Source organism: Bos mutus, chromosome 15, assembly GCF_027580195.1.
Source record: "Bos mutus isolate GX-2022 chromosome 15, NWIPB_WYAK_1.1, whole genome shotgun sequence".
NCBI lineage: Eukaryota > Metazoa > Chordata > Mammalia > Artiodactyla > Bovidae > Bos > Bos mutus.
The window spans coordinates 34960960-34985593 of NC_091631.1; the positions used below are offsets into that span (position 1 = coordinate 34960960).

Consider the following 24634-nt stretch of genomic DNA (forward strand, 5'->3'; position numbering starts at 1 on the left):
CACACAGCATAAACACTATGATTTCTCCCTTAGTGGCAACTATTCTATAGAAGACCTGGCTGTGAAGGAAAATTCCATTTCATATAAATCCTGTTACTGTACTGCTGCTGCTGCTGCTGCTAAGTCACTTCAGTTGTGTCCGACTCTGTGTGACCCCATAGACGGAAGCCCACGAGGCTCCCCTGTCCCTGGGATTCTCCAGGCAAGAACACTGAAGTGGGTTGCCATTTCCTTCTCCAGTGCATGAAAGTGAAAGTGAAGTTGCTCAGTCATATCTGACTCTTCACGACCCCATGGACTGCTGCCTACCAGGCTCCTCCCTCCATGGGATTTTCTAGGCAAAAGTACTGGAGTGGGGTGCCATTGCCTTCTCTGCATCATCTGTACTACCATCTACCTAATGTGCTACTAAGTCTTATCTCCAATAACAATTCAACACTTGATACAAACCAGTGCACATGTATCTTTTGCTTAATATTTGCGCTTTCTTCATTTTGTACTCTGTTCTGTCAAAAAAAAAAAAGCTTCTTCTGATTTGACTCATCCAAACTCTTGCCCACTTTTTTTTTTTTTTCACTCTTTTTAAGGTTCAGAAATGCTACCTCATTTTTAAGAAGCCCCTTGCTTGAATGATGCATAAAAACAGAGAGAAATTGCAGTCATTAAGTATGAGTTCTATGAGGAGAGACACTTTGGATGACCTCCACTGGACACAGAACCTCAATGCTAGCAGATGTAGTGTTGCAATCCAGATAGCTCTACATAGCAATAAATTGGGATTTTATGAAGCTAGGCAAAGAGTTTTGTGCCTTTCCCCAATCTCCTTTACCAGGCCAGTGAACATTTCAACTTCTTTGAGACTCAGCTGCTAATATATCCTTTTGAGATTTACTGGTGGCTAAAAAGAATATAATTGATTTGAAATATCTGAAAGAGCATGCCCTCATTCCCACAGTGCCCCATGGCCAACAACTTAATGATATAGTATTTAAAAGCAACAATGACAAAAACACCCTGTTGTCACATGGTAGGACAACTCTGCTGTATCATTCATGGTTCAGTGCTCCTACGGTTTCAAACTGAAGCTACACGTCAGTAGAACCTGCATCTTTATCCAGCTTCTCCCCACGCCTGTCCTGCCTCTCCCTCTCCTTACGTTTTCTTCTGAGCTCATTCCTCAGTAAATCACTCACATATGAATTACAGTTTAAGGTCCTGTTTTAGAGACACTGTCTTCATTTAAAAAAAAAAATACTTTCACTAATCTGTTTAGTTGCACACATAGAATCAGCTTGTCTATTTATACAAACTGTCTTTCTAGAATTTTGACCCATATTCACTGAATGCATGCATCAAGTTTTGGAAAACTGTCACCTTACTTTTTTTTACTTACTTTACTTTACTTACTTCCTTATTATATTGTGTCTTCCAATCATGAACATGGTATATCTCACTCCATTATTTATGTCTTCTTTCTCTCAGCTGTTCTGTAACTTTTAGTGAAGACATGTTGTATAGCTTTCCATAAATTTATTCCTAAATACTATGGTTTTTAACATGTTTTATGAAATACATTTTTAATCTTTCCATTGTTTGTTGGAGTATATAAAAATAAAATTTCTTTTATATATTAAGAATGTTATCCTGTGATCTTACTAAATGAGTTATAGTACATGTTTTATAGATTTCTTAGAATATTCTGCATGAACACATCTACAAATGGAGGCAGTTTCACTTATTCCTGTTTCAACTACATACTTTTTAAATTTTTTGTTGTCTTTTATAAATAGCTGGGACCTCCAGTAAAATGCTGAATAAAAGTAGTGATAGTGAACCTCCTTATTTTTTTTCCCAAGTGTAGGTGAAAGTCATTTAATCTTTTACCATTAAGAATGATGTTAGCTGAAAGATTTTCATAGATGTTCATTATCAGTATTATTGTTGGTGCTGATATTCCTCTCTTCTCCTTTCCTGCTTTCTTTTGGGTTGTTTGAATTATAAAAATCTCACTTAAATCTTTCCACTAGTATTTTGGCATACTTCTTGCATTATGCTGCTTAGGAGTTATTCTCAGAATAAGAATATATGTTGCCAAATTCAGTTGTCAAATATATGTAAACTCAATTCAGTTTACTTAGGACCTGAGTCTCCTGCATTGCAGGCAGATTCTTTACCTTCTGAGCCACCAGGGATGCCCCAATAATGTAGTAATTCACACAAAATATGGAGACCCTGCAATCCTATATGCTGATTTTCCTCCTTCCACCTTTATGCTATACTTGTCAGACATATGTCTTATGTCTCTATTCATAAAGACCCCACTTAACAATATTACTTTTTTTGTTTTGGTAAGTTTTATGTACTTTAAAGAAATTAAAAAGGAAGAGAGTTCCAGAAAAACATCTATTTCTGCTTTATTGACTATGCCAAAGCCTTTGACTGTGTGGATCACAATAAACTGTGGAAAATTCTGAAAGAGATGGGAATACCAGACCACCTGACCTGCCTCTTGAGAAACCTATATGCAGGTCAGGAAGCAACAGTTAGAACTGGACATAGAACACCAGACTGGTTCCAAATAGGAAAAGGAGTACATCAAGGCTGTATATTGTCACCCTGCTTATTTAACTTACATGCAGAGTAAACCATGAGAAACACTGGGCTGGAAGAAGCACAAGCTGGAATCAAGATTGCCGGGAGAAATATCAATAACCTCAGATATGCAGATGACACTACCCTTATGGCAGAAAGTGAAGAGGAACTAAAAAGCATCTTGATGAAAGTGAAAGAGGAGAGTGAAAAAGTTGGCTTAAAACTCAACATTCAGAAAACTAAGATCATGGCATCTGGTCCCACCACTTCATGGGAAGTAGATGGGGAAACAGTGTCAGACTTTATTTTTCTGGGCTCCAAAATCACTGCAGATGGTGACTGCAGCCATGAAATTAAAAGACGCTTACTCCTTGGAAGGAAAGTTATGATTAACCTAGATAGCATATTGAAAAGCAGGGACACTACTCTGCCAACAAAGGTCTGTCTAGTCAAGGCTATGGTTTTTCCTGTGGTCATGTATGGATGTGAGAGTTGAACTGTGAAGAAAGCTGAGCACCAAAGAATTGATGCTTTTGAACTGTGGTATTGGAGAGGACTCTTGAGAGTCCCTTGGACTGCAAGGAGATCCAACCAGTCCCCTTTAAAGGAGATCAGTTCTGGGTGTTCTTTGGAAGGACTGATGCTAAAGCTGAAATTCCAATACTTTGGCCACCTCATGTGAAGAGTTGACTCATTGGAAAAGACTCTGATGCTGGGAGGGATTGGGGGCAGGAGGAGAAGGGGACGACAGAGGATGAGATGGCTGGATGGCATCACCGACTTGATGGACATGAGTTTGAGTGAACTCCGGGAGTTGGTGATGGACAGGGAGGCCTGGCGTGCTGCAATTCATGGGGTTGTAAAGAGTCGGACATGACTGAGCAACTGAACTGAACTGAAGAGGAATACAATATTTTTTATATTAAACCAGTGTTTCTCATTTTAGATTCTCTTCATTCATTTTTGAAAATCGGACACTTCCATTCTCTCCTTGAGGTCTTGCTCCTCCTGCTTGTATTACAAAGGTCCTGCTATGGCGACAGTGGCTTGGTTTCTTAGGGATGTATGCAAAGCCCAGAGATTCTCTTTTAGAAATGATCATATAAGGAACTGGAGAAGAATGTCTATGTACTGAATCCTAGCCTCCACTGGTTGGAGTTGCCCCTGGGGCCATAGCTTCTTCCATATCTGGGAGGCACTTGTTTTTGGACTGAGCAGACTTCTCATGCCTTCCTAGAAGGTCTTGGGTTTCAGAGAAGGAATGCAGCAAGCATTAAAGTGAAGCTGTCGTTCACTTTACAGTCAGTAGCACTGAAAGTGGGAAACTATCAATATGAGTCAGAACCACCCAGTACAAGTTGCTTGAGTTCATCAGTTTCAGTTCTCTTATCTGATAAATGAGGATAATAAAAGTACCTACATCATAAAATTGTCAAGAGAATTAAATATGTGAAAACGGTTAAGCACAGTTCTTAGCAAAAGTGAGCCCTGAATGATTGATTGTTCTTACCATTTCATTGATGGCAAATCCCAGTTCCTCAAAAACAAAGCCTAAGAAGCTGATATAGGAGATAACAGATTTAGGATTAGCAAGAGAATTCATTTGGGATTGAATATTAGGGTTGAAAATACCTGTATTGTACTACTATCCATCTACTTAAAAGGTACTACTCAGAAATGGATTGCTTTAAGGTTACTGACAGTGAGAGACTATTTCTTATCTAGAAGTCATCCCTTTACTTTGTAATTCTCTAGAAGACTTTTAAGCTTTTGCTTTTTTACTTTAAGATAATTAATACACATGTTCAATTTTTTTGTTATTTAAAATTCAACTTTCCATCATATTCTACAACATATTATCCCAAAGTAGTTAATAACATGTATTATAAATATCAATATAGATTACTTATCAAAAAACATATATTGAATGGATAAATCTAAAATTACCTTTTTATACCTGAAATTTAGTACTATTTCTTAATTGGAAATATCAAAGAAAATCTGGAACCAGTGTTTATCTCTAAGACAATTTATTGTATTGTACTTTCCAGTAAATTATTAAATGAAGGTTGTAGAAGTATGTATAAATATCTTAATAGAAGCAAAAGAATAAATTGACCACTTGAGAATTGAAAGACTCTTGAAATATTAGTTGCTCTGGTGTGTGAATTGAACTGTTGAGTATTCACTATGGAACATAATGACATTTCAACATTGCTTTTGAATTCACATTTGAATCTCTAGATTCTTCAGAGATTTACCCCAAAGGCAAACAAAAATTAAAGATAGCTTTATAATCACAATCACCATGATTTGTTACAGAAAGATGAATTCTTATTCCAGGAGGTAAGATTTTAGCTTTTGTTAATGAATCTGTTGTACTGATTTTCATTTACTATTTGAGAACGTTCTACTCCCTAAAGTTGTCTCTGAATTCACAAGTTAGAGTTGGGGAACAGGGCAGTTTTAATCAAGCAACTAGTAGGTAATGTTAGCTGCAGAGCTATTTCCGCCATCAATTTCATGCGTAGTCAGTTTCAAGCATAGTCCATAACAAGGATCCTTTGTTCCTGATCTATAACAAGGAAACTCATATGGCCATTCAACACTCTCCAAACTCGGCACTCCAACATAATGCTAGTAACTTTACTCTAGAGATGTTTGGGCATTTACTGGTGTTTAAAGATTTCAATTGAAGATTAAAAAATTGAAATATATTATATCTATTTTTGTAAAAAGAATTATTTTGTTTATGGATCTGTTGCTTTAGCTTCAAGAGAATAACACATCACGTAAAGCTCAGGACTTAAGTCAGCAGTTTCAGAAATGAGGACGACTAACTAGGTGATCATTCTTAAGATTTTGAACCGCGTTTTATTCAGTTATAGATTATGTTGAAAATATTTCATTCTGCTGCTGCTGCTAAGTCTCTTCAGTCGTGTCCGACTCTGTGCGACCCCAGAGACGGCAGCCCACCAGGCTCCCCCGTCCCTGGGATTCTCGAGGCAAGAACACTGGAGTGGGTTGCCATTTCCTTCTCCAATGCGTGAAAGTGAAAAGTGAAAGTGAAGTTGCTCACTTTCGTGTCTGACTATTAGCAACCCCATGGACTGCAGCCTACTAGGCTCCTCCATCCATGGGATTTTCCAGGCAAGAGTACTGGAGTGGGGTGCCATTGCCTTCTCCAATTTCATTCTATAAATAGTCCAATTAGAAAACACTATTAAAGTAGGAAGTAATTTGGTTTGTTTGAATAAATGTATTTTAATTATGTACTTATATCAATCATGCTTTTTGCATAGTAATTACATCAATATTTCAAACTACCTAATAATCTTTTTAATTTAAAAAATCCACAACCCTAATTTGAAATTGGTTTCTGTTATACTATCAAGAACATTTTTATTTCTCCTTTAAAAAAGTTTTAAGGGATAAATATTATGAAATACATAACTAGAAATACATAACTATGTATAAAAGAGATATACATAACTGCCAGAAGGCTTAAAGGATAGTCTGTTATACACTCATTGCCAGGTGTATTTGACTTTGTAGTCAGTATTATATATTGCCTGGTTACTAGAGGAAATGGGTAGTCAGATTTTTTTGGACTTCATATTTTGATTCTATCAATTGCTATATAATCTTGTACAACTTATATAACCTCCTCAAATTCAGTTTACTCACCTATAAAATAATAAAAATAAATATTTGATGAAAAATAGACTATAAACATCCACTATATATATACTAAATACCAGACTAAATTATAAGCATAGACTATATATACACACACATACTAAATTATAAGCATATAAATATAAAATGCTTAAATTGATGCTTATAATTTAGTAAGCATATAATAAAATTTAGCTATTAATCAAATCTCTATTACAAAACCCTACACATTTCTTTTCTAATTTTTAAATTATACTCATTGATTTTTTTTAAATTTTATTTTATTTTTAAACTTTACATAATTGTATTCATTTTGCCAAATATCAAAATGAATCCATCACAGGTATACATGTGCTCCCCATCCTGAACCCTCCTCCCTCCTCCCTCCCCATCTCATTTGTTATATTTGTTCTATGAGTTTAAATTCACTTTAAGTGCATTTTGGATGCAATATGATACATAAGGTAAAAGATATTATTTCAAGAAAGTTTTCTGGTAATTCTGCTGAAAATAATAGTCTCACAACTGCATGTAAATATGCACTGATTCTTGAATATCTTTATTTATAATCACATCCTATATCTGTACTAATGAAAATGAAATTATCAAATTTACAATTTCTGTAATAAATTGTTTTATCTAGGTTCATTTTGGTAGCAGCTACCTTATCTCATGGATTCCCTGTGGCAGAGGAATGGTACCTCAATGACAGGATTCATTTTACTGGGTTTAACAAATGATCCAGTGCTTCGAATCATCCTCTTCATAATCATCCTCTTTATCTACCTGGTGACCATATGTGGGAATCTCAGCACAATCATTCTTATCAGAATCTCGTCTCAGCTCCATCATCCTATGTATTTTTTCCTGAGCCACTTGGCCGTTGCTGATGTGGGCTATTCATCTTCTGTTACACCCAATATGCTTGTAAACTTCCTGGTGGAGACAAATACTATCTCCTATCCTGGATGTGCCATCCAGCTTGGTTCAGCTGTTTTCTTCGGGTCAACTGAGTGCATCCTTCTGGCTGCCATGGCATATGATCGCTTCATAGCAATCTGCAGCCCACTGCTTTATTCCACCAAAATGTCCACACAAATCTGTGTCCAGTTACTCATAGTGGCTTACATAGGTGGTTTTTTCAATGCCTCCTCCTTTACTATTTCCTTCTATTTTTTACACTTCTGTGGACCAAATCGAGTCAATCATTTTTTCTGTGATTTTGCTCCTTTGGTGGAACTCTCCTGTTCTGACATCAGTATCCCTGCAGTTGTCCCCTCATTTACGGCTGGCTCCATCATTGTGGTCACAGTGACTGTCATAGCTGTATCCTACATCTACATCCTCATCACCATCCTGAAGACGCACTCCACCGAGGGGCGCCACAAAGCCTTCTCCACCTGCACATCCCACCTCACAGCAGTCACTCTGTTCTATGGGACCATCACGTTCATTTACATGATGCCCAAGTCCAGCTACTCAACTGACCAGAACAAGGTGGTGTCTGTGTTCTACATGGTGGTGATCCCCATGTTGAACCCCCTCATCTACAGCCTCAGGAACAATGAGATTAAGGGGGCTCTGAAGAGAGCTTGGCAGAAAAATACTTTCTTAGTGAAGCCTGTTATTTCATAGGATTTGATACAATAATATACCATATATATAATAATAAGAGGAAATTAAGTGTTTGTGGTTTAAATATACCCATCACATTATCCTGGTTGCTATCTTTTAGTAAAGGTAGGGAGAAGATTTTCAGATACCTAATTGTGAGTCAAAGACCCATAGTAAGTTTCCTTTAATAAAATTAAACTTACAATTAAGAAAAAAATTGGTTCATATAAACATATTTCATCTTTTAAAATCATTTAAAAATGTTATTCATATATTTTTTCCAAAATTGTACTCTACCATAGGATTATTGTATCTCCAAACATTCAAGCCTGTGTGCATTTTCAACTGCAGTCTATTCTGTAATAGGGAGATAACTATAGTTTTGCTTGTGTACATTCTGAAAGGAAATGACAAAGTGGAATCTGAAAGTTTCTGGAGACATTCTTGCAGGAAGCAGAACAGAACATATACCTGTTCTCTCAGGTATATGCTGAGCATGGACTTTAAGATCCATAAATTCTGGCCTATGTTCCTAGTCTCTGGCTCCAGTCACCACCCAGAGAATCCCCAGGGAAGAACAGAAGTCCCTGACTGACTTGTGAATTCTGTCAGGTTCAACAGTGATTTCTCTCTAGGAATTAGTAGGGTCCTACTTGGTGTGCTGTGGTCCACGGGGTTGCAAAGAGTTGGACCCAAATCGGTGACTGAACAACCAAAAAAACTCCTCAGGGACTGAGTGGAACAACCTCTTGGAGTGACTTGTTCATGGTCAGGCTTACATCCTTCTCTCAGGAAGCTGGAAGGAACTGGATTGTTCCCCCTGAATTTGTAACTGTTTCCTGGAGATGCTCAATCAACCTCTCTGTGCTGATGACAACTGAATTTATTGAGCTTTCCTGTCCCTCTTTAATGTTTCAGGCACAGATTCTATATTTTTGCTCCCAGAGTCATGGGGCATTAATCATCTCCTTCATTCATTTATTCTTTCATACATTCAAAAAGCATATTGAGTTACTCTTGTATTCCAGAGACAGTCACAGGCCATTGGAAATAGAAGTTACAAGCACCTAATATATTTTCTCTCATAGTATTTATTTCTGGAGAAGGCAATGGCACCCCACTCCAGTATTCTTGCCTGGAAAATCCCATGGATGGAGGAGCCTGGTAGGCCGCAGTCCATGGGGTCACTAAGAGTCGGACACGACTGAGCGACTTCACTTTCACTTTTCACTTTCATGCATTGGAGAAGGAAATGGCAACCCACTCCAGTGTTCTTGCCTGGAGAATCCCAGGGACAGGGGAGCCTGGTGGGCTGCTGTCTCTGGGGTCGCACAGAGTCGGACACGACTGAAGCGACTTAGCAGCAGCAGCAGCAGTATTTATTTCATAGCATAAGCGTAATAATAAAACCAACAAGTTAGTGATTCAGACTATTTGAAGGGGGTAGGGGTATAGAGAAAGAAAAAGCAGACAGAGTAATGAAGCTTAACCTGCCAGCGCAGGAAGTGTCAGTGTTGACCTCATTGGGAAGCTAACATCTGAGCAACATCTGAGGTGAAGACACTCACTGCCTATTGTACAGGATGTTACCTGTGTACATTTGTGCAAGTCTAATATTCCACTCACGTTTACCTTTAGGATTATGACAGGTTTGGTAATTTGAATCAACTCCATGGTGAGCACAACAAAAACAAATGATAGGATGCTTAAGATAAAAAATCACAGAAGAGATTATAGTATAAGGAATTGCTTTACCAGGGACTGTGAGAATCCAGAGAAGTACACCTAACACTCACATATGCTTCAGCAATGAGAGAATTTGACAGGCAAGAAGGAAGTGTTACCATCCCAGGTTTGCATTCAGTGATGTTTGGGGATGGGTGGAACAAATATCAAAGCCTAGGGTACAACTAGATAAGAATTATGGGGATAAGTGTAACATATATCCTCAAGATAAGCAGAAACCCAGTGACCAAGTCTTGCACTTATGTGCAGCCCTGGAGATCTAGAGAGTCTCAAGCCTTCAACTTGGGTATAAGGTTCTGTCAAGCACAGGTGGTACTTCTGGGTGAACTGAACAATCAAATGAATAACTCAAGCCTCAATTATTCCTACTAAATATTAAACAGGATAAACAACACACACTGAAAAATTGTGACCAGCACCAAGGAAATAAGGTATTACACACATCGTGGGAGTCAGTGGAAACAGCAGACAACAGAAACAGAATCATTAAGATATATGGGCATCAGTCTCAGGAGGTTGAACTTTTCTAAGAATCTGTCCATTTCCTTTAGGTTGTCCATTTTATTAGCATATAGTTGCTCATAATATTCTCTTATGATCTTTTGTATTTCTTGCTGCCTGTTGTAACCTCTCCTTTTTCATTTCTAATTTTGTTGATTTTTCTCCCTTTTTTTCTTGCTGAAATAGAAATTATGAACAACCTAATTACAAACACTGAAATCAAAACAGTGATCAAAAATCTCCCAAAAAACAAAAGCCCAGGGCCAGATGGCTTCACAGGGGATCTCTAGCAAACATTTAGCGAAGAGCTAATGCCTATTTTTCTGAAACTCTCTCAAAAAACTGCAGAGGAAGGAACACTCACAAACTCATTCTACAAGGCCAGAATCACCCTGATACCAAAACCAGGCAAAGACAACATGAAAAAAGAAAATTACAGGTCAATATCCCTGATTAACATAGATGCAGAAATCCTCAACAAAATTCTAGCAAACAGAATTCAACAACACATTAGAAATCTCATACACCATGATTAAGTTGGGTTTATATTGGTATATACCAATATAAACAAATCAATCAATATGATATACCATATTAACAAATTGAAAGATAAAAACCATATGATCATCTCAATACATGTACAAAAAGGCTTCAACAAAATTCAGCACCCATTTATGATAAAAATGTTTCAAAAAATGGGTATAGAAGGAAGCTACCTCAATATAGTAAAGGCCATACATGAAAAGCCAACAGCAAACATTATTCTCCATGATTAGAAGCTAAAAAACATTCCCTCTAAGATCAGGAACAAGACAAGGAGGTCCACTCTCACCACTATTATTCAACATAGTTTTGGAAGTCCTAGTTATGGCAATTAGAGAAGAAAAGGAAATAAAAGGAATCCAGATCAGAAAAGAATAAGTAAAACTCTCACTGTGTGCAGATGGCATGATACCATACATAGAAAACCCTAAAGAAACTATCAGAAAATTACTAGAGCTGATCAGTGAGTTCAGCAAAGTTACAGGATGTAAGGTCAATACACAGAAATCACGTGCATTCCTGTATACTAACAATGAAAAATCATAAAGAGAAATTAAGGAATCAATCCCATTTATCATTGTAACAAAAAGATAAAATATCTAGCAATAAACCTACCTAAAGGGACAAAAGACCTGTATATGGAAAATTATGAAACTGGTGAAAGAAATCAAAGATGACATAAACAGATGAGAGATACTTCATGTTCCTGGGTAGGAGGAATCAATATTGTGAAGATGACTATACTACCTGGAGAATCCCAGGGACAGAGGAGCCTGGTGGGCTGCCGTCTATGGGGTCGCCCAGAGTCGGACACGACTGAAGTGACTTAGCGGCAGCAGCAGCAGCAGCAGCAAAATGGAGACAAAACCAATTATTTCTCTAAATACCAGTAACAAGCAATTAGAAACGAAAATTTAAAAAAATTATAACATAAAATAATAAAGTATCTAAGGAGAAAAAAATTCCAGAGAAAATGAAAGTGAAGCCGCTCAGTCGTGTCCGACTCTTTGCGACCCCATGGACTGTAGCCCATCAGGCTCCTCTGTCCATAGAATTCTCCAGGCAAGAGTACTGGAGTGGGTTGCCATTTCTTCCTCTGGGGGATATTCCTGACCCAGGGATTGAACCCAGGTCTCCCACATTACAGTCAGACACTTTACCGTCTGAGCCACCAGGGAAGGAGAAAAAAATCCCAGAGAAGAGGAAAGGAAAAAAAGCCATAGAATAATTTAAGGATTAAGGGTTGAAATGTCCCAAATCTGGTTTAAAAAAAAAAAACTTACCTAAAAATCCCAAAGCATAGTGAATCCCAAAAAAGATACATACATATACATACTCACACACACACTTAGTCTCATAGTTGTGAACATAATAGCAGAGTACTGAAAACCAAAGTGAATCTTGAAAGCAGCAAGAGGAAAACATATGTGATGACATTATATGCAGGGAACTCTGATATAATTGGGCTTTCCTGGTGGTTCAGATGGTAAAGAATCTGTCTGAAATGCAAAGGCCTGGGTTGGATCCCTGGGTTGGGAAGATCCCCTGGAGAAGGGAATGGCGACCCACTCCAGTATTCTTGCCTGGAGAATTCCATGGACTTAGGAACCTGTCAGTCTATAGCCCATGGGGTTGCAAAGAATCAGACCTGACTGAGCAACTAACATTTTCACTTTCTTTCTAATATAATTAATGCCTGATTTCTAATCAAAAAAAAAAGCCATGGAGGTCAAAATCTATTTGAATGAAATATTCAAAGCTGTAAAAGGGAAAATAAACTTTCAACAAAAAATTTTATAATTATAAAACTACCTTTTAAAAATAAAGAAACAATTAAAATATCTTCAGACAAACCACCCTGGAAAGATATGTTGTCCACAGACCTAAGCCACAATAAAAAGCTAAAGGAAAAATTATAAGCTGGAAGAAAAAATTCTAAGATTTAGTTTTGATGTATATGATGTAGTAAAATACATTAAAAATGAAAGATATGTGTGTATAGTATGTATGTGTGGTTTAAGCTGCTAATTGATCATTCTCTATGCATCAGTAGAAGCACAATGCAAGAATCAAAAAGCACCAAAAATAAGACATATTATGATCTGGGTTGAGAAACTTAACAAAGTTGTCAATTCTACTTATATTAATCTCTAACACGCATGCAATCCTAAATAAAATTCCAAATGGATTTTTTTTTTTTTTAGAGAACACAAAAATTAATTCTAAAACTCATATGGAATCAGGGACTTCTGGGTAAAGATGAAATAAATACAAGCATCCAATTTTATAACCCTCTTAAACCCCATTAAAATGACAAAAGGGGAATTTTTAATTTTTTGTTACTTTATTCATTGAAGGATACCTATATATAGCAAAATGCATAAACCTAGGTATATGTTTGGAGAGTTCTGACAAATGTGTACACCCACGTAACCAACACACTAGTCAATATGAAGAACAATGTCATCACACAATAAAGATTCTATATATCCAAACTGTAGGCTTTTTAAAAAAATATTTTCTAAAGTATAATAACCTTCAGTAAAATAAGCAAATCCATTTAAAATGGATGATTTAATAATATTTACCCATTTAATCATTAAACCGCAACCACAGTCAAACAAAAAAGCGTTTCAGTTATCTCTCAATGATTCCTTCTGCCCCACGGCAATGCATTTTCTCTGTACACCTAATGATTTGTTTAGGTGAGAAAACTAATTAGAGACAACTAATGATTTGTTTTCTGACAATATAAATCAGTTTCTTTTTTCTCTAAATTTGTAAGATGAGGCGTATATAGTATATACACTATGGATTTCTTATACATATACACTATATTATTTCTTATACAGTATATAGAGATTTCTTTGTCTAATCATAATTATTTTCATGATAACTTTATAATTATTTTATGATTATTTAATCATAATCATTTTGATATATACAAATACATTAATAATTTATATATCCACAGTTTTGCTTTTTATTGTAAAGTAGTATTTCATTGTATAGATACACCACTTTTCTAAATCTACTCTCCAGTTGGTGGGAATTTTTTCCAGTTGGGACTACTGTGAATGATGTTGATATGAACATTTGAATCATTTCTGTGTGGACATTATTTTTCATTTATTTTAGGTAAACACTTAAGAGTGGAATTTCTAGGAGATATGCTTTTGCTTTTAGAATTTTCAAACTATTTTCAAAGTGATTGTACTGTTTTATATTCCCATTTGCAATGTTGAGAGTCAAATTGGTTCACAATCTTGCCAACATTTGATATTATTAGTTTTCTCTAAATGGTATCTATTTATGCTTTTAACTTGCATTTTGATATTTCCAACTTATCAATTTTTTGATATGTTTATTGGACTTTTGGTGTCAAGAACTTTTTGCATAACCCTGATCATGAGTAACTCTATGCTTTCTTCTGAAAATCTTACATTTCACATTTTGGTCCATATCCATCTTGACTGTATTTTTGTATAAGGTGAAATTTAGGTTGAGGTTTGTTTGGTTTTGCCTATGAAATTCTAATTATTCCAATTATTGAGACACTATTTATTAAAAAACTATCTTTTCTCCATTGAACTATCTTATCTCCACTGAATTGTAATTTTGTTTGAAGTTAGTTGGCTATACTTGTGTGAACCGGTTTCTGAATTTTCTGTTCTATGCTGTTTTTTTTTTTTTTAACACCAAAAATGTTTTGTATTTGGGTATAGCTGATTACTACAATGTTGTGATAGTTTCAGGTGAACAGTGAAGGGACTCAGCCATATATATACAAGTATCCATTCTCCCCCAAATCCACCTCTTATCCAGGCTGGCACATAACATTGAGCAAAGTTCCATGTGCTATACAATATGTTTTTGTTGGTTGCTACTGCTGCTAAGTTGCTTCAGTTGTGTCTGACTCTGTACGACCCCATAGACGGCAGCCCACCAGGCTCCCCCATCCCTGGGATTCTCCAGGTAAGAACACTGGAGTGGGTTGCCATTTCCTTCTCCAATGCATGAAAGTGAAAAGTGAAAGTGAAGTAGCTCAGTCGTGTCCATTGGTTATCCATTTTAAATAAAGCAGTGTATACATTACCTTCTAAAAATCCTTAACTATCCCTCCCCACCCCCACAACCCCACCACCCCACCCCCTGGCAACCATGAGTTTGTTTTCTCAGTCTGTAAATCTCTGTTGTGTAAGTTCATTTGTATCATTTCCTTTTAAAAGTCTTTTTCATTTGCAAATGATTGTAGAGAATTCAAAAAATTAATTTTTAAATACTGACTATAATTATATTTAATAAATTTACTTCATACAAGGTCAATATTTAAAAATCAACTGTATACTGACACTAAGCAACTGAAAATTAAAAATAAATTTTAAGGAGTTTCCTTATGGTTCAGTGGTTAGGGCTCAGTGCTTTCACTGCCATGGCCCAGGTTCAAATCCTGGTCAGGGAACTAAGATCCCTGCAAGCCACAGGAGAGGCCAAAAAATAATAAATAAAATTTTAAATTATTATCATTTATAATAGCACCAAATATTAAAATGTCACTTCTCCCTAAAATGAGCTATAAATTCAATGCAATAGCAATAAAAATTTTACTGGGTTTTGTGTGTGTGTGTAAGTTGATAAACATTTAAAAATTTCTATGGAAAATAAACGAACTTGGAGTACCTAAAACAAATTTTGAAGAGGAAAACGATTTTCAGTCAGTTCAGTTCAGTTCATTCATCCAGTTGTGTCCGACTCTTTGCGACTCCCTGAATTGCAGCACGCCAGGCCTCCCAGTCCATCACCAACTCCCGGAGTTCACCCAGACTCACGTCCATCGAGTCGGTGATGCCATCCAGCCATCTCATCCTCTGTCGTCCCCTTCTCCTCCTGCCCCCAATCCCTCCCAGCATCAGAGTCTTTTCCAATGAGTCAACTCTCCGCATGAGGTGGCCAAAGTACTGGAGTTTCAGCTTTAGCATCAGTCCTTCCAAAGAAATCCCAGGGCTGATCTTCAGAATGGACTGGTTGGATCTCCTTGCAGTCCAAGGGACTCTCAAGAGTCTTCTCCAACACCACACTTCAAAAGCATCAATTCTTCGGCACTCAGCCTTCTTCACAGTCCAACTCTCACATCCATACATGACCACAGGAAAAACCATAGCCTTGACTAGACAAACCTTTGTTGGCAAAGTAATGTCTCTGCTTTTGAATATGCTATCTAGGTTGGTCATAACTTTCCTTCCAAGGAGTAAGCGTTTTTTAATTTCATGGCTGCAGTCACCATCTGCAGTGATTTTGAAGCCCAGAAAAACAAAGTCTGACACTGTTTCCACTGTTTCTCCATCTATTTCCCATGAAGTGGTGGGACCGGATGCCATGATCTTTGTTTTCTGAATGTTGAGCTTTAAGCCAACTTTTTCACTCTCCTCTTTCACTTTCATCAAGAGGCTCTTGAGTTCCTCTTCACTTTCTGCCATAAGGGTGGTGTCATCTGCATATCTGAGGTTATTGGCATTTCTCCCGGCAATCATGATTCCAGCTTGTGTTTCTTCCAGCCCAGCGTTTCTCATGATGTACTCTGCATAGAAGTTAAATAAGCAGGGTGACAATATACAGCCTTGACGAACTCCTTTTCCTATTTGGAACCAGTCTGTTGTTCCATGTCCAGTTCTAACTGTTGCTTCCTGACTTGCATACAAATTTCTCAAGAGGCAGGTCAGGTGGTCTGGTATTCCCATCTCTTGAAGAATTTTCCACTATTTATTGTGATCCACACAGTCAAAGGCTTTGGCATAGTCAATAAAGCAGAAATAGATGTTTTTCTGGAACTCTCTTGCTTTTTCCATGATCCAGCGGATGTTGGCAACTTGATCTCTGGTTCCTCTGCCTTTTCTAAAACCAGCTTGAACGTCAGGAAGTTAACGGTTCACATATTGCTGAAGCCTGGCTTGGAGAATTGTGAGCATTATTTTACTAGCGTGTGAGATGAGTGCAATTGTGCAGTAGTTTGAGCATTCTTTGGCATTGCCTTTCTTTGGGATTGGAATGAAAACTGACCTTTTCTGGTCCTGTGGCCACTGCTGAGTTTCCAAATTTGCTGGCATATTGAGAAATGCAAATTAAAATAAAAGACTTAAGGCTACACACATATTAGAATAGCTTTTCTTTTCAACTGAGTATACCAAGTGCTGAAAAGGACTCAGAGCAAACAGAACTTGATACAATGCTGGAAGGAATGCAAAAATGGTACAGCCATTCTGAAAAAAATGTTTTGCAGTTTCTTATAAATATGCGCTAACCATAACACCAAGCAGTTACAACCCTAAGTATTTATGCAACAGAAATGAAAATGCATTTCCAAACACTCATATAGAGATATTTATAGAAATTTTATTCATAACTGTCAAAACCTAGAAAATCCTCAAATGTGCATTATTGAATGAATAGGTAAATAAATGGTAGTACACTAATACAATGACTATTATTGAGAGGATTAGAACACAATCCAGACACTCTAAAACCTGTCCTTCACAATATCCACAACATCATTCGAAATGGCTGTCACATAATAAAACAAACAAAACTATAGAAATATGGCCCAAACTCAAAATAAAGGTTTGGAAACTAATCTCAAGGAAAGGCTGAAAACAAAATTATAGCTTGCATTTCAGGAAACTTGAAAAGAAACTGTAATTGTTTCAAGTATAAGAATTGAAAGAGCATAAAGAAACTAAAAACAAAACTGACCCAGAGTAAAATAAATCTATAATTTCATTCATTGAAAAGATTAATAAAATTGAAAACACATAGGAATAATAAAGGAAAAGGCAAAAATATTAATTAACCAAATAAGACACACAAAAGAGGGCATAACTACTCTGTAGATATTAAGGTAGTTAAAATACATAGTATGAACAATTTTATATCAGTAAATGATAAGAAATGAGTATTTTCCAGAAAAACAAAACTTTCTGGGATTGAAATACAAAAAAAATCCATCAATCTTCAGGCTGAGAGGAGAGACACAGAATAACCTACCAACAAAGTTAGTAGAAAATGTTCCTCCCAACTTTATGCAGCAACTATAAAAATACCAAAATGATCTAATTTTTCAGTGACTATTGCTTTCTTAGTATGGTGTACCCAAGCCTGAAATGTTATTTCTATTACTCGAGATACCCAATTACTAAATTGTTATCATTATGTGACAGCATCCAGTCCCTCCTCCAGTAACAGCAAACTCTCAGAACTGAATCCAGAACCTCTTGCTCTTCTTCAATATACTTAAAGAAGCCAACCCTTCAAAGCTCCTGTACCTTCTCTCGATTGTTGAGAGATATGTGACACTTCTCTGCAGAGCCCTCCCTCGCTACACTGACCCAACAATCTTGATTTTGTTGGACTATAGGTTATTTCTGGTGGCCTTTGGCTGATTAAGCTTTGACAACATAGTAGTACATATTTCTATTTTAGTGGTGGAATAGAGCTGCAAATTAATGAGATTTCAAGTATGAATATGATTAAAGTTTTCCTAAGTAAAGTGTGGATAAACAAAAGTTATTGAAGTCAAAAAAGTAAAGGAAATTTGAGGTTAAGTGGTCAGTTGAGCTAGTTTAATGGTTAGAAGTTGCCTTCGCTCATGACAAAGACAGAAATGGAGAGGAAAATGGTCATGCAGGTGATAAAGTCTTCGAGGGTTGAGGAGCAGCGTGGAAGTACCATGGCTGGAAAGTCATGAATCTCAAAGGAGGAAGCATCTGGGACTGAGGATGTGTGTGCTGTCTGTGTTCCTCGGTGGTGCCCGCTCTTTGAGAAACCATGGACCATAGCCCTCCAGGCTCCTCTGTCCATGGGGATTCTCCAGACAAGAATACTGGAGTGGGTTGCCATGCTCTCCTCCAGAGAATCTTCCCAATTCAAGGATCAAACCAGAGTCTCCTCCACTGCAGGTGGATTCTTTACTGTCTGAGCCTCCAGGGAAGCCCAACACAATAATTTGCAAAAGGTAACAGGCTCCTCCCGACTCGAGTGAGTGTGACTCATCATAGCCAACACATCCAGGAACTTTGTTCCATTTGTCATATATTTGAGACACACCGATAACTTCAAATAACTTTTCTAGTTTATTTCTCTTTTAAATCACACAAGCCTATAAAGTACAAGTTCCTATCACACTAATCATAAAATTGAGTCTCAAGAAGTTAAACAATTTTATTGAATTTATATACCTCAAACTGAATGCAGGCTTCTTGGCTACAAAACCACACCTAGTATTTCTTAAACTATTTAAATGAAGGATCCCTTTTTTCTCAAGCATCCATGGGTGAATATTTTTAGGAAGATAATAAAATGAGGTCTATTAAAAAAATTTAGTAAGAAAAACCAAAATATAAATGTATAAACCCAGTTTTCAGATTACTGGAGTCAACACACAAAATTACTTTCTCAAACTGCTATGAAGGATATAAATGATTCCCCACAACTCCCACTGTTATTTGGTCCTGGACGGACAGTAAAAAGTTTGCCAGCCAGCGCCAGTCCAGGCACTACGCTTTGAGTAATACTGGACTGTGCTTTTTTTCTGTGTACTTACTCTTATTACTCTGTGGCTTTCCCCACTACCTGAAGCCCTCAATTAAAGGAACTTTTGTCCACAGAGATGTAATTAGAGCCCTGGTGGCACTGACTCTTGTACTGATCTCCCACCAAATTTGTATTTCAACAGTTTTTTCTCCAAGTTTCTGGACAAAGCTTCCATACTTCCATACTCCTCAGAAGTATCCCTTTTGTTAGGAACTGGACTTTCTACTTATGCCACCTTAATGAGACACATACCACAAGTCCCTTCTGGAGAACAGACCTAGGAAACTTTATCTCACAGGGGCAAGTAATAATGCCCAAGGGGATCCATCACATTCTATTACAGCCTTCACTTTCCTCCCAGCACACACACACAGACACCCACCCTCATCCTCACAGAATGTAACTATGTTCTTGATAGAGGGGGAGGATTCAATGGTTTTCACTGTTGGGTATTCAGTGCACAACTACTTGTAAATGTAGTGGAAAACATTTGCTTTACTACATTCTCTTTGGAATCAGTATCAGCGATTCTGGCTCTGAAAGGTGAGTGCAATAGTCATGGATTTTATTTAAACTTGTATTCATTCAATGAGAAATTAAAAATAAAAGAAACTCTGGCAACAACTTTAGCTCTTGAGTCCTGTTGAAACTCTGGCCTCAGCAAAACTTGCACTGCAGAATGGTCATCCTGAACACCTAAAGCAAGCTGCCCAAGAGACCCCAGAGAAGTGTGGATGGTCTGCAGAAGTCAGAGCCACTGCTAAGCTTCTATTACTGCAGCCATGATAATGAAATCAAGAAGAAATCAACTTATATTCAGGTTGGATGAGGCACAGAGCATAGGGGGCTACGCTTTCTCTCTATCATCAAAGTGACCAATGCATTGGAGGAAGGGATATTTGAGCTTCAGAACCCCTGAGCCAGCTGGAGAAGCATCAATAGGATGTTTATAGAAAGAACCCTCCTCTTGGGCTCGGATCTAGGTTGCGTTAACATGGCTAAATGCACCAAGAAGGTCGGAATCGTGGGCAAATACGGGACCCGTTATGGTGCCTCCCTCAGGAAAATGGTGAAGAAAATTGAAATCAGCCAGCACGCCAAGTATACCTGCTCCTTCTGTGGGAAAACCAAGATGAAGAGAAGAGCTGTGGGCATTTGGCACTGTGGTTCCTGCATGAAAACAGTAGCTGGTGGTGCCTGGACCTACAACACCACCTCTGCCGTCACAGTCAAGTCCGCCATCAGAAGACTGAAGGAACTGAAGGACCAGTAGAGGCGCCACCATTCGATACCCTTGCTAGCCTATTAAATGGGTTAATTTATCTAACAGAAAAAAAAAAAAAAAAGAAAGAACCCTAAGTAGCCAGCAGAGAGGACAAGGAGGGCAAGAATTAGTTATGAATCATTACACTTCTCATCAAAAATTAAATAATTGAAAACCTACCAACACATTTTTACTTAATGAAAAATAATTATTTAGCTCTGATATATGATCAAACACCTTTGAGTACTTTGTAGATATCATTTCTTTTAATCTCACAACAAAGCTGCATTATAAGGACAATTATTCCCATTTTAAAATGAAACAAGGAGTCAGAGAGTTAAGTATCATGTGCAAGTTACAATATCTGGTCACTGGGAGGATCTGAGTTTTCCATCTCCAGTCTCCATGACTGCTGTCAGCAAGATTGAAGCTCACACTGTGTGCACAGTGAATGCAGGATTGCCCCCTTAACTCTTCTTGAGTCAGAAGGCAAAGAGCACACATGCTGCTCAGTGCTTGGCTGAGTCCTCAGATAAGCATATGTTCAGAGGCTAAGAGCAGAACCGTGGGGATCTGAAAGTATACCATGGAATGAATGGGAAAGGGATTTGTGAATGTTAATTTTTCAAAAGGGGAGGCAATTAAGGCATGCTCTGCTTAGTTGCTCAGTTGTTGTCTGACTCTTTGACTCTTGGCAATTGCATGGACTGTAGCCCACCAAGCTCTTCTGTCCATGAGGATTCTCCAAGCAAGAATACAGGAGTGGGTAGCCATGCCAGCTTCCAGGGTATCTTCCCAACCCAGGGATCGAATCCAGGTCTCCTGCACTGCAGGCAGATTATTTACAATCTGAGCCACCAGGGAAGCCCAAGAATACTGGAGTGGGTAGCCTATCCCTTCTCCGTAATCTATCCAGGGTCTCCTACATTGCTGGTGGATTCTTTACCAACTGAGCTACCAGGGAAGCCCATATTCAAGTATTATGGGCTTCAATATCAAGTTTTGATATTGAAAGGAGATGATTTGTGCCAACCACATAGAGAATCAAGTGAAAAACCAAAAACAGATTTTTCATGATTGAGCCAACATACCTTGAAGTAAGCTTGACTCTCACTAGGGTAATTTAAGTGCACTTACAGAAGATGAATCAAAAAGAACACATTGTTTAATGAATTGAAGATGCTCAGCTATTGGTTCATACTACCTCACAATTCATTCTGTCAAAATCCCACCACTGGAAACAATAAAGGCTTTCATATTCTAAAGTAAGACATTAAGAATGGTGAATATATTTTATACTTATATTTATCTTTATGGTAAATGTTTCAAATCTTAAGAACTGCAATAATGTTAGCAGAAAATTATCTTTCTATGAAAATGAGAAACAATAACACTAAATAGAACATTTCATGGTTGGGTTAATGTGACTCTTAAAAGTACAAAAGTGGTAAAGAAGTGTGTACGGATATATGTTTCAAAAAGTAGTTAGGGGTAGAATATGAAGCTCCATGAATATTGTACTAAGGAGTTGGGCCATATATTCCATCTGGCATATTCATTATACAAATCATGCCTAAATTCACTTAACATGTTCTCTTCAGCACATTTTACTCCTACACACTAGTTATTTGTGATGCAGGGATACACACCATTTTGAGATGACTATGTATTAATTGAGAAGAATAAAATATAAACAAGCAAAAACCAAACAAAACAAAATCCCATAACCCAGTACAAAGAATGGCAATCTAGACATCTTCAAAGCATGATGTCCACCCAAAGGAAATTTTTCTGATTACACCTTAGATGTCAGAGCAGATTTTGTAGAGAAATGAACTTGCAGGATGAGTAGAAGTCACCCAGGATAATGATGGTGGGAAGTTGGGGACCATCCAAGTGAGAGTACAAGGATTAAAGGTCAGAAAGGGTAGAGTGCACTAAGGGGACTCTAAAGTGTTCAGGAAGGTTGAATCAGTGCAAGTGTTGGATGGAAACATCCTGAGAGACAAGCAAAGAGTCATATGCAGGGGATACATCAGAAAGCATACACTGTGCTGTGCTAAGGAGGGTAGGTTTCATCTTGGAGGCCAAAGAAAGTATGAAAGACTTGGAGGAATCCCTTTCACATTACCTTTTACTTCAGTAAGAGATCACTTTGGCAGATGTACTGTGAATTATAAAGGCACAAGAATGAAGACAGGGAGGCAAACAGATAAATACAATAAAAGAGACAAATGAACAGGGCCTAAAATGATTAGGGATACTAGCAGTGCAAATATGGGAATGGATAAATAAAATGGAGAGCTAAATTGTAGATAGTATCAATAGGATTTTATTAGATGTGGTACAGTGAGAAGAAGAAAGCTAGGGTCACTTCCGTGTTTCAGACATGAGAGATTGGGTGGATTGTAGTATCATCCCACAAACGCAGGACATAGGAGTGGTCTAACGCAAGGGTGAGTTTGGTCTGGAGAAGGCTGAGTTTAAGGTATTTGTGGGATTTCTAGCTGGAGACTTCCAAGATAACTGAACTTATATAACTGGATCTTGTGAGACAGATATTTCTAGAAATAAGGTTGGAAAGATATTATAAACATCAGACAAATAAAAGAATATAATGAGGTCCCAGAAAGTGAGATTGAATCATTCTTCTTTTGTGAAAAAAAGAGCTCCCCCTCCCAAAAAAAAAATCCTGTTCAGCACCATATTTACAGCTAGGCAGAGGGAGAAATCATTGTGAATAAGTGTAATGAATAACCAATAAAAAATAAGAATGTATAGAATAAAAACATTTTTAATGAATTTTCAAATTTCCCTCAACAGGAACAATTCCCAGAGGAGATGGAGGCTGGAAACCACACCAGCGTGACAGAGTTCATCCTTTTAGGGTTAACAGAGGATCCTACACTTTGTGTCATCTTCTTTGTAGTATTTCTAGGTATCTATGTTGTCACCTTAGTAGGCAATATCAGCATAATTATTCTGATAAGAAACTGTTCCCAGCTTCAGACTCCCATGTACTTCTTCCTCAGTCATTTGGCTTTTGTAGACACCCTGTTTTCCACATCCATCACACCTATGATGATTATAGGATTCCTGAAACGTAGATTGGCCCTCCCTGTTGCTGGCTGTGAAGCCCAGCTTTGTTCTGTGATCACATTTGGGACAGCTGAGTGCTTCCTGCTGGCCGCCATGGCCTATGACCGCTATGTGGCCATCTGCTTGCCCCTGCTCTATTCCACCCGTATGTCCCCCAGAGTCTGTGTCCTCTTGGTAGGGGCTTCCTATGTGGGTGGATGTGTCAATGCTTGGACATTTACTAGTTGTTTATTGACTCTGTCTTTCTGTGGACCAAAACATATAAATGACTTTTTCTGTGACTTCTCCCCTCTGTTGAAACTTTCCTGCTCAGATGTCTCCACTACTGAAATTATCCCTTCCATCTCTTCTGGCTCCATCATTGTGGTCACAGTGTCCGTCATAGCTCTCTCTTACATCTGCATCCTCAACACCATCCTGAAGATGCACTCCACTGAAGGGAGACACAAGGCCGCCTCCACCTGCACCTCTCACCTCACTGCAGTCACTCTCTACTATGGAACGATTACCTTCATTTATGTGATGCCTAAATCCAGCTACTCAATTGACCAGAACAAAGTGCTGTCTGTGTTCTACACAGTGTTGATCCCCATGTTGAACCCCCTCATCTACAGTCTGAGGAACAGAGACGTAAAGGAGGCCCTGAGAAAGGTAATTCTAAGAAAATATTCATAGGATCCATTCCCAACATTTCAGATGCTCGTTCATCAGCATTACATTTGTGTGTGTCTGTGTGTTATTCGCTCTGTTGTATTCGACTCTGTGCAACCCCATTAACTATAGCCTGCCAGGTTCCTCTGTTCATGAAATTCTCCAAGCAAGAATGCTGGAGTGGCTAGCCATTTCATCCTCCAGGGCATCTTCCTGACCCAGGGATTGAATCAGAGTCTCTTGCATTGCAGGCAGTTTCTTTACCATCTGAGCCACCAGAGAAGCCCACCCACCAAATACTGCTTAACTGATTGATTAAATTTAATCATAATACTTTTAATTCTCACTTATATACACTTATAA

At 37.8% G+C, this 24634-nt stretch overlaps 3 protein-coding genes across 3 annotated transcripts; all 3 read left to right on the plus strand.

Moving 5' to 3' along the window:
- Nucleotides 1-4310: 4310 nt before the first annotated feature.
- Nucleotides 4311-7905, plus strand: LOC102268581 (olfactory receptor 5P76). The gene is made up of 2 exons (XM_005887806.2): nt 4311-4319; nt 6961-7905. Exon 2 carries the CDS (start codon nt 6976-6978, stop codon nt 7903-7905), a length of 930 nt encoding a protein of 309 aa, XP_005887868.2. The 5' UTR covers nt 4311-4319; nt 6961-6975.
- Nucleotides 7906-20225: 12320 nt separating this feature from the next.
- Nucleotides 20226-20580, plus strand: LOC102287856 (large ribosomal subunit protein eL43-like). Its single transcript, XM_005887791.3, has one exon. It carries the CDS (start codon nt 20252-20254, stop codon nt 20528-20530), a length of 279 nt encoding a protein of 92 aa, XP_005887853.1. The 5' UTR covers nt 20226-20251; the 3' UTR covers nt 20531-20580.
- Nucleotides 20581-23362: 2782 nt separating this feature from the next.
- On the plus strand, nt 23363-24295 carry LOC102288140 (olfactory receptor 5P1). The gene has a single exon (XM_005887792.2). It carries the CDS (start codon nt 23363-23365, stop codon nt 24293-24295), a length of 933 nt encoding a protein of 310 aa, XP_005887854.2.
- Nucleotides 24296-24634: the final 339 nt, after the last annotated feature.

What these genes read in the sequence shown, in the direction of transcription:
- LOC102268581 (XM_005887806.2), top strand. Translation starts at nt 6,976, where the DNA reads ATGACAGGATTCATTTTACTGGGTTTAACAAATGATCCAGTGCTTCGA.
- LOC102287856 (XM_005887791.3), top strand. Translation starts at nt 20,252, where the DNA reads ATGGCTAAATGCACCAAGAAGGTCGGAATCGTGGGCAAATACGGGACC.
- LOC102288140 (XM_005887792.2), top strand. Translation starts at nt 23,363, where the DNA reads ATGGAGGCTGGAAACCACACCAGCGTGACAGAGTTCATCCTTTTAGGG.